The 11,531-nt window shown below is 32.3% G+C and overlaps 1 protein-coding gene across 1 annotated transcript; it reads left to right on the forward strand.

Annotated features, from left to right (window-relative positions):
- Window positions 1-5,342: 5,342 nt before the first annotated feature.
- On the forward strand, window positions 5,343-6,106 carry LOC120115383 (RING-H2 finger protein ATL66-like). The gene has a single exon (XM_039136111.1). The coding sequence runs from the start codon at window positions 5,428-5,430 to the stop codon at window positions 5,899-5,901; it is 474 nt and encodes a 157-aa protein (XP_038992042.1). The 5' UTR covers window positions 5,343-5,427; the 3' UTR covers window positions 5,902-6,106.
- Window positions 6,107-11,531: the final 5,425 nt, after the last annotated feature.

Here is an 11,531-nt window from a genome sequence, read left to right on the forward strand (position 1 = left end):
GCCTTTTGGGTCAGGTAGGTCGAATACCTAAAAATTACCTTTTAAAAGAGTTTTTTAAGAAAACATCTGTTAAAAGATAAACTGATCTGCGTTTAACCAAAAATTTGTTCTTTTTAGAAATAAAAAGGGATTCGTGGTCGGTTACGTTTAGGGAAGGATTAACACCCCTACAACGCCCAAAATTGGTACTTATTAATTATAAATTGTCTCTATTATTGGAAATTTAAAAGTTTAAAAATATATTTATTCCATAATTCTGTTAAGTTTATTAATATAATTTTAAGATAATATATTAATATATATATATATATATTATTAAACAAGATATTTATTTATTTAGAAATATCAGAAAAGGGCTTCTAGGTGCTTTAAGACAGCTCCTTTCTTAATTTTGAATAAATTTTAATAGAAAATAATATAAAAACATATTTATATATTAAAATATTTATTTTTTTATTTAAAAATATCATAAAATAAACATTCAGTTGCTTTAAGACTGTCCTTTCTTAATATTGATAAATATATATTAAAATATGATTATTTTTCTTAAAAGTAATTTATAAAATTAAATTTATAAATAGGATTTTAATAGAAAAAAAATAAATAAATAAATAAATACTACTTATTATATATTTATATGACTAACTAATAATAACATAATAATTAAAGTAATAATTTAAACTTATTGAAATTGAAATAATAATAATAATATAAATTAAATTGCAATTAAATAGTGACTGAAATAAAAAAAATTAAAACTATAATATCATATTCATAAATAAAATAATAACAGAATTAATTAATGACTAAAATGAAATAAAATATAAATTAGCATACAAAAAATTGAAATAAAATAAAGAAATAACATTGGTGACCAAAATAAAAAAATGCGTAAACTAGAATGGTTTATGGGTGATTAACCCACTAATTTGTGATTTAAATAAAAAAATGCTTAAAGTACAGGGATTTTAGCGTGACTTACCCCGTAAATTAAACTAAACTCCTTAGTGACCAAAACGCAGGACGCAGAAAACATAGGAACTTAAACATAATTTAACCTTAAAAACAGTGATCGAAATGTAAAACACGGTATAAACTAGAGTGACTTAAAAGTAAATAACCCAAAACCTAAGCTATATATATATATATTTTTCTCTATTTGGCTAACCTAGCCACTCTTCTTCATCTTTTCTCTCAGAGAGAGAAGCTCAATCTTCTCCTTCTTCCTCTTTCATAACCGGCCGATGGCCATAAAACCCCCACACCTCGCCACCGGCCACCGTAAATCGGTGGCCAAATACTCTTTCAATCATCCCTTACACAAAACCCGAACCTAAAATTTATCCCTAAAAAATCTTAAATCCTGATTTGGGATTTAAACTACCAAAATCCAGGCCTAACAACTCAAGCTTTATTTCCCAATGCTTCAATCGACGTTTCTCCGGAAACCTAGACTCCGACGATGAACCCTTGGCACCGGTACAACTCACTCTTCTTTACTATTTTTTTTAATTTACTAACCTACTGTTTTTTTATTTCGAAAAAAATAAAATACAAATAAAAGTGAAATACAAATCTAAAAAATTAAAACCTTTGTTGTTTTCTGATTTTTTTTTCTTTGTATTGATGCTTAATCTCCTGTTTTTTTTTTTACAATCTCTGTGTGTCCTCCCTCCCCTTTACACTGTAATTTTTATGGGTTATATATTAACCCATTTACATGCTTAAAACAAAAGTAATGATTGTTGTTTGTTTGGTGGTAAGCTGTAGGAGGGACAGCTGGGTTACTTGCTGAAACGTGGAGGGACAGCTGGTTTAGTGGAAGCTGTTGGAGAGCTGTTGTGGTGGAGGGGATGCTATCGTTGGTTGCTGAAAGGTGCTGGAAATGCACGTGGAGGGGCTGCTGTCGTTGGTTGCTGGATAGGGAAGGTAAAAATGGTGATTACACACCTTGGCTATGATTCGATGCACCCCACGCTCCCACCAGATTTTTAAATGATAATTACACAATAACGACTCTATTGACTTCACCAATGATCCCCAACGTTCAGAAGTGATTCAAGGTGTATTTAAACAAGCTTAGGAGCCATTGATCAACAACAATTAAGAAGATAAGCTAGAAAATCAAAGAGAAAGCATCAAACCTCAAGTTTGAGCATTTCAAGCCAAATTTTCATTCAATATTCATTTTGCTTTAAGAACACTTATTGTGCTCAATTGTATTCATTTTTTAGTGTTCTTTCTTTGTTCTAGAATTGTGCAAACATATTGCCTTGTGAGGTTTTCTTGTAAGTTTGCAAATTTGTGTATTTCTCTTTGGGAGAGAGTGTTCTCAAAAATTTGGGGTATAATTCTTGAGAGAGTTGTAAGGTTACTCTTTGTCCTCAAAAGAAAGAACTCATTAGTGAATTTGTTAGAAAATCCTTAGTGTGGATAACTAAGGTAGTGGACGTAGACTTTGGTTGAGAAAGTCGAACCACTCTAAATCGCTGTGCAAATATTTTAATTTTCTGCAAAAGCTTCCACCAAAATTTTTATTTCCAATTCACCCCCTCTTGGCTATTTCGTCGATCGATTAACTCAACATTAGTATTTTTAAGTTTTGACTATTGGATTTTCTACGTGATTTACTACTAAACTAATTAGTGTTTAAATTATACATTATTTTATGATTAATTACTCATTGATTAGATAATTTTAGTTGCTAACTTGGGCCTTTTCATTCATTTTCGATGCAGGACGTTGAATTCTAGAAATTATGCTGAGAACAACGAAATCGTGCAATTTTTTTTTATTTTTCTGGATTCATGGTCGTATTAGTGGGCACGACTTAGGACATGACACACCTGATATGACATCTAGTCAGTGGATGACGTAGGAGTTGACGTGTTGATGACATGGTATCTAACGTAGTGATGACATGGCGGTTAATATGGCAGGTGATGTGGCACTTAGTCAACAACTTCTAGAAGGCCCAATCAGTAGTTTTTAGAATATCCAATCAGCAGTGGCATGGGGAAGGAGACTTAGCTGAATTTTTTATTTATCTTATTTTTATTTTTAGGAATTATCTTTAGGAATTATCTTTTGTTTTGAATATTATTTTCTAGGGTTTTGAAGACTATAAATACCCTATTGGGGTAAGCGTCAATGCAATTCAACTCATGACTTGAGCATTTAATCATTTTAGACTCTCTTGTTTATTTTTTTTCTTTAGATTTATAAAAGTTTTTTCTTTTCTTTTATTTTAATTTCAAGTTACTTTATTTTTTTTCTTTCAAAATGCTAAGTATGGTTTCTACCATGCTTAGTTAAGTTTTCTATAGCCAAGGGCTAGCTAAAGCAATGAGTCGATTCTAAGTCGTGAATATCGAAAAGTGCTTCATACCCTCAAGGGTTACATTTTCAGTTTTCCGGAATCAAGGATTGGTAATCGACCATCCTTTTATAATCAAGGTGATTTCATTTCAAAAGTGCACGTTGGAATTGAATTCCGATTTCGATTAACAATTGGGAGAAAGGATCGGCCTGTGACACATTCGACATCCTATGAACACACTTAGCGGGGGTCTGCTAAGGGAAACTGAAATCGGGCTAGATTCTCAATTGAGATGATAAAATCCGAGTCGGGTTTTTCCATATTTTTAAAGCATTGAATTAGTAAGCGATTGACGCTATTAACTCACAAAGAACCGAGATCTAAAGATATATTTTAGATTCTCTACTCATTTGAGAGAAAAACAAGTTATAGGTGTTGGGGCCTATAGAATGTAACCGGCGTGAGCTCGAAGGTAAAATCCTATTCAATGATCAATTTAAATCGAGGCAAAAGCTTTAGCCCAAGGTTGATTTCTACCAATTGAATTTTACCATTTTATTTTATTGCAATCAATTTTATTACTTCGCTCCAATTCTCCAAAATCTCTCCTCTAATGTTTTTTTACAAATCTCGCCTGAAGCCAGATCAAAAGTGAGGAAATCGTCAAATTCTTAGTCCTTGTGGATCGACCCTTACTCTCACTTTTCTACTCATTCTTATTCATTTTATTGGGATTAAGGCTATTTATTTTGACATCATAATTACGCGTGTCATACACTCAACATTTTTCTTGTATTATTTAGATTCATTTTGTGATTGTACATTTCATATCATCTCATTGTATTAATTTTGTACAATTTTTAATTCCATTTCTTTAATTAAAAGAGTGATTGAATTGTTTAATATTCGATGAATCCATTTTGTAATCTTATTATTTAGATTCATTTCATACTCAAAATCATTTATTTGAGAGTTGTGAATATTGCTATACTTCTATTTTCTTGTATCATACCGTCTCATATGCATGTACTTGAGTTATTTTAAGCTCTCGGTTGCAGCAGGAAAATTTGCCTGCACTTCGAAAGAACTTACTCTCAGCATTTATGCATCTTGCTAAATTTCAAGGAAAATTTCATCGACTGGAAATTTCCCTAATGTCTTGCTTTATATTTTATTTCTAAGGATTGAGATATTTTATTCTTTATTCATATGGTTCATATCCAGGGTTGTTTTTTTTTTCAATAATGCCATCTTAAATATCTAATTTTAAATTCAAAGTAAAATTATGCAAATTTTGAAAATAATTAATTTTTAAGAAGGGTCGAAAGTGCCATTTTTATTTAATTAATGGGTTAAATAATTTAAATTAAAACTTCAATATTAGGAGGGATTAAACATGAAATTATCTCGTTAATCAAGGATTAAAGTGCCTTTCTTTCTTTAGTTTCATGCCTACTTAGTGAGAACCAAATCAATACTTGGTGGTTTCTGTAATATTTATACTTTGCTCAACTGAATTTCTATTTTCTTTTCTCTTCTACCATGCTTATGGAAAAGATTAAAAGAACAGGGACCAAGTTTTATAATTTATATTCTTTTTCTTCTTACTTCCTATACTTTTTATTATTTATCTCCCTCTAATTTTAATGTACTTGAATTTTTTTATTATTATGTAATTAAAAATAATACACACATATAATGGTAAGAATATAAGTATTTATATATATTTTTAAATAATTTTGAGTGATTATTTATAATGTATATATATCTTGTAAACCCAAACGACTTAAGCCTATTTATTTTATAGAAAAATACCAGTCTTTGAATATAATGAGGTGAATATTTTTATAAAACTTGAGGGATAAAGTGAGTATTTTTAAAAGATAAAGAGTGAGTGGAATTTACATGGGTTTGTTAGCTTTTTGGTTATTTAATTTTACTAATTTAGGTCAGCCGTAAAAGCAGAGGCACAACTATAAAAGCAGGATTTGGGACAAAGATCCTCTCCCCGTACTCACACAACTTCCCCAACTACTAGACATGCTTCAATCTACACTGTTATAAAACAGCTTCCAAAAACAAAAGAAAAACTTTCTCCTCCTCCTTAAATGGCTTCCTCCCAACACTCCCACCCGTTCCACTGGCACTACGCCGAGCTCGAAGACCATCACCTCCAAATCCGTGGCCGAACCCTCTTCATCATCGTCCTCCTCGTCCTCATCACCCTTATTGTCGCCCTCGTCTTCGTTTACGCCCGATGGGCATGCAGAAGATTCAATCTTAACGCGCCGTCCCCGACTTCCCACGCGCTTCCAGATCCTCAGCCGCGAGGGCTCGACCCTGCTGCCATCAATTCCTTGCCGGTAACTATGTTCACGCTCGAGATGGCGGTTCAGACCGAGTGCTGTATCTGCCTTGGAGTGTTCGAAGATGGGGAGAAAGTTAAGGTTTTGCCGCCCTGTAACCATTCGTATCATCCCGAGTGTGTTGATCAGTGGCTCAGCAGTGAGTCGAGTTGCCCGCTTTGTAGAGCTTCACTCCGAGTTGAGTCTGATCAGCTTCAAGTTGTTGTAACTCAATAACAACAGCGACCAAAGAGATTAAATTAATACCTTTTTGTCCTAATTTGTATTTGTAAAGGACGCCGGTCCTTGTTGTAAAGCATCTATTCACAGTAATTGTTGTGTTCCTAGTGCTCGATGAATTTGCTCAGTGAATTATTTGTTTTTCCTTAAGAAGTAAACGAATATGTTCATTTGTTGAGTGAATAAATAAAATTCTTTCTTATTTGCTCTGAAACTTATTTGAATATTTCTGAATTATATCTGTTTTTCTATATTGGTATTTATCTTTTCTTTTATTTCGATATCTAAATTATTATTTTTGTCTATTTATATTTAACAATTTTGTTAATCAATATATTACTAATGGATAAAGTACGTATTTAGTACTTGAACTATAATTTTTTATTCGTTTTAGTATCTAAATTTTTATTTATTTAAATCATACTTAACATTTAGTTTTTATTTCATTTTAGTACCCGTCATTAAAAACTTAAGGTATTTAGTACCTAAACTATCAATTTTGATTCGTTTTATTACATAAACTTTCAATATGTTAAGTTTTTAATATGAGTACTAAAATGAAACAAAAACTAAATTTTAGGCATAATTTTTTAAAAAAATCGATATTAAAACGGATCAAAACTGATAGTTTAAGTATTAAACGCATAGTTTATCTATTTTTAATGAATAAAAACTAAAAAAATATAAATTCAAAAGGTGATGGATTGTACATAAATTGTTGACATTGGAAATGAACACAAGACGTAAAAAAAGAGCACAATGTCTTTGTTGGGTAGTTCAAACATCTATGGGACAGGTACATGTCTTATCTTATTATTAATTGATCAAGTATTCAACAAATAGAGGAGACTGCTTCCTTTTCTTTTTTTCATTTTTTCAACAAAGAGAGGGAGACCATTGAAGTTAAGTGGAGTTCTGATTTGGCAATCTTAAAATATTCAACTTTTTAAAACTTTGTTTTACTAAAGTAGTACCAAAACTTTGCCTTTAATCACACAATCAACTCAAATTAATTTTTTAGTCATTTAATGAGTATTTGATTAATTTAAGATACCAAATTTAATCTAACAATTAATACAAATAATTTATAGTTTTATTCATTAAATTTATGGTATATTGATAAAAAAAATATTATTTTAATCTCAATCAACATTGATTTCGATATTTGATATTCTTATTCTTTCTTTTTCTCCTTTTAAAAGAATAATTGATAAAATAAAAATGGTATGAAAATGACTACCACACTTGAAACTTGAGAAGCACTTTACTGCGTGTATAAAATAAAAATAATAATGTAACACTTAACCATTAAGCAATACTTTTAACACACGTGGGAGATGTTCTAAATTCAGGAAATGAAAATCCTATACACCCCATTAAAATTTGTCCCCTCTTCATAGACAAGAAATTTGTGGTGATTGTTTTGATTTTCAAGTCTTTTTTGAACAATTAATTTATGATTGGGCATGTTAAGTGTCTATGATACATTGGGCATCTCAAATGTATTGTTGGTTTTGCAATATTTTAAATATTTTTAGATAAACTATGTGGATAGTTATTTTATTTTTTGTCTGACTTATTTTGATAACTAATTTTTCTTTTAAAAAGAATAACATGTTTTTTTCTTCTTGTAACAAGGGCCAACAACAAAACCTCTATTAACTCGGCCCTTTGAACAAAAAGCATGGTTTATGTAAAAATTGAATTTATAAGAGAAAAATATTTTTTAGACTAAATTGAATTTATTCGAAGTTTTCATCAAAATAATTCAAAGTCCAATCAAAACCTTAAAATAAGTATTTTGACCATAAGTTTCAAAACTTCTACAAGAGTTTCGAAATTTTTCAAGACAGTTTCCCAAAAAATTTCGATACTTTTTAAGAGTTTCAAAACTTTTCAAATATTGACTTTGGGAAAATCGATTACTAAAGTGAAACTTTTCAAAAAGTTTCTTCTTGTAACCTGTTTTTGCACTAACTGCGATTGTCATAGTTGGTTCAATCAAAAGTTGGATTTTCAAAGATTGACTTTGGGAAAATCGGTTACTAAAGTGAAAAGCAAGTTACAAGGATAATGTCTTGTAGACTGTAACCGGCTTGAATCCCGAAGTGAAAATCCATTTTCGATGATAAGAAACGATTTGAGTCAAAGCGAGGCTTGAGGCTACTTTTTATCATATTTTCAACTCTATGTTTTCTATTTTCTTTATTTTCACTTTAAATTACTTTTTCTTATTTAATCATTTTTATCAAAACTCCCCCCACCCCATTTTATTTACTGCATATCGTCTGGTCAAAGCAATTCAAACTAAAATGAGAATTTTTGAAGTATCTGTGGATCGACCCTTATTTCTCTTTACAACATATTTCTCTCTTATATATTATTAAGAATTAGGAATTTATTTTGACATCAAAACGACAGTTGTCACTCATCCACAACATGATGCCAATATCAACATGTTAGATCAACATAGTTTGAGTGTAGGTTAATGGTCGGACGGTTGATTTCTGGAAAAACACGTGGTTTCTTCTCAGGGTGACTGGAAGTGGGAAGAATTCATTGATTGGCTCCCAGAGTATACACTGCCGTTTTTTTGTAGTAGTAAAGCCTCACTTGTCACACTGGAGAGGATCGGCCCGGATGGTTGTGGGAGAAGAGTAGGAAGTTTACACTCTCCAGTGCCTATAAAAATTGAGTAAACCCGGGCGTGTTAACCTCTTCTAGTAAACTTTGCAAGCTCCTTTAGAGGTTAAACGATCTAGTGCGAGTGTGTGTCTTCTTATGGTTGGCTTGCACTTCCTATGGTTGGCTTGCAAAAGTTGGTTATTAACAAATGAGTGAGCGAGACGCCATATGACGAACGATACGAGCTTTTTATTGTGTGGTGCATCAAATGAGATTATTGCACATGTGCTTCGAGATTGTATGGAGGCTCGTGCCATCTGGACAGAACTTATTTATCCTGATAGAATGGAACATTTCTTGAGCATGGATATTGCAGATTGGTTCCTTTTCAACTTACAACAACCATCTTATTTTCTCATTCATACTACTGAAGGGGCGTAACTGTTTGGAACTATTCTATGGAGCCTTTGAAGGCGCAGGAATCAACGTATATTTGAGCCTAAGGTTCTGATGGTTGAGTGTCATCGGTCAGTGTCGTCGTTTAGCTTGGGAGGCGGAAGAAGCCCGGAAACTTGCTCTCCCAAGAAACTGAGAAGCTGCGAAAATATGTCGAGAGGTTAAATGGGAACCCCTGCCTGTTGACTGGTACAATATAAATACTGATGGTGATCATAATTTAATTACATGTCAGTAGGTTTGTGGAGGGGTGGTCCGGGATAGTGAGGGTCGATGGATTGGGGGCTTTGCAAAGGTGATAGGTGTTTGTTCTGCCCTCGAAGCAGAGATCAGGGGTGTTTTGCAAGGTCTTGCATTGGCCTGGGATTTGGGTCTAAGATCAGTGATACTGGAAATTGACAGCAGAGATACTTGACTACTTCTCAATCAAGGGCGATGCCCGGAAGTGTTGTCATCTCTTACGCCTCACATTGATGAACTTCTTCGGTGAGATTGGAATATACGAATTACCCATGTGGTTCGGGAGAGGAATGAAACTACAGACTACATGGCGAGGATTGCTTGTTCATTGCCTTCTGGTTTACAGTTATATTGTACCCCGACATTTGAAGTGTCCATTTGAAGTGTTTTCCTTGATTCAAGCTGAAGCTTGTAGCTTAACTTAGTTATTCTGGTTCTATTTTCATTCAAAAAAATTAAAAATTAAAATATATTAAATAAAAATAATTAAAATAAAATACATAGATTAAATTTATAATATACACACAATACAAAAATTAATAAAATAAATTAGCTTTTTTAATATCATACAAAAATTAAGGGCAAACTATGCAAATAGTCCCCTTTATTTTCGGTACTGACTTTGGTCACCAATTTAAAAAATAAAGGTAAATGGTTCCTAACATTATCGGTCCGTTCGGTTTAAGTCCCTAACATTATCGGTTCGTCTGGTTTAAGTCCCTAACGTTATCCATCCATCCTATTTGAATTCTTCCGTCGTTAACTTTCGTTAACCCCTCAACGAAAGTATTAAACGAAAATTAAAAATTCAAAAATTCAAAACCCATATGTCTTCTTCTTCTTGAATGTTATTTAAATATATAAATTTGTTTAAATCTCAAACTAAAAACGAGTGTTACATTTTTTTGAACTAATCACTGGTATCCGATCTATTGACCGACTAATTCAGATCGGATACTGCAGAGGCAAAGGTGATCCTCCCAACCCAGTTTGCTCCATTTGTAAACACCATGATTTGAATCCCTGAACTTACTTAACGGACCCAGTGCCGACCAATTGATTGTTGGTAGTGTTACATATCTTTTAAATCTCAATGAAAAAAGTAAGGTCCAGGGTTTTGGGATCAAGTAATGAATGAAACTGAAGCAAGTACAAAGTCTGAATTTATTTTCCCCTCTCTTCTAGGGATGGCAAAACGGTACAATTTCGTGAATTCTGCACCGTACCCGCTCCAATTGGGGCAGAGATGGGTATAATTTTAATGGGTAGTGGGCGGGTGTGGATTTAGAAATGGGTACCCGTCGCGGGTAGTGGGAGGGTGATGGGTTTGAGACCTTACCAGCCCCGCATCCGCCCGCCCACTAAATATCCATTAAATTTTGGATCATTATGAATTTAGGTATAATTTTATAGACTAATTTATAAATCTTAATATTGTATAAGATATAACTTATAATTTAACCAATTATTAGGGATAAGTTTATGAATCAATTTTTTTCTTTCAAACCTCTCGTGCTTTGTTTGTTGGTTACTACGCTGATATTCTGGTAGTTCTTCTTCTCTAAGTTTCAAACTCTGGTCTCCAGCTCATTCAGGTACGCCTTCTTCCTCTTCTTTACTCTGGTCTCCTCTGCGGGTAGTAGAGTTGTATGTCACCTTATACACAGATCCAAAACCACCTTCCCCAATCTTGTTTGCTGCATCGAAACAACTGTGGCCGCTTTAATTTGTCATAAGGTGAATACTACAGTTTTAAGATCTAACCTCTTAGTTCTGTTCAAGATACAAGACCAATAGTCAATACTCCGTTATTTTGATTTTGATATTCTGCTGAATCTAAGAGCATTCGTATATTGATTTTGATTTTTATGAAACATGTTATATGCACGTATTTTGAATTATCAATTTTGGTATTCTTCTGAATTTAAGTGCATTCACACATTCTGTTGATTTTGAAAATTATGAATAATTTATGCATTATAATTTGTATAATCATACATTTAAAAACAAAAACATCTTGAAAAAAAAGCCCAAAACCAATACAACTTAGATTTGATCTTCTTTTTCTGGATTGGGATAATGCAAAGGTAAAGATCCAAACACCAAGTTATATTTTACGCATTCTGGATCATTTGTTTAGATTTGTAAAAGTTTTTTTTTGTTAGTGTGGGGAAAGAGATGAAATCATGTTTTAATTTTAGGAAGATGAAACATTATTATAATTAGAAACAGGTGCAGCAACAAACAAAGAGACTGATTAAATAACTCAGAGAAAATAGTGTCAATAATATTTTTACAACTTAAAG

The sequence above is a fragment of the Hibiscus syriacus genome, unplaced genomic scaffold, assembly GCF_006381635.1.
Source record: "Hibiscus syriacus cultivar Baekdansim isolate YM2019G1 unplaced genomic scaffold, ASM638163v2 tig00110264_pilon, whole genome shotgun sequence".
NCBI classification, from domain to species: Eukaryota; Viridiplantae; Streptophyta; class Magnoliopsida; order Malvales; family Malvaceae; genus Hibiscus; species Hibiscus syriacus.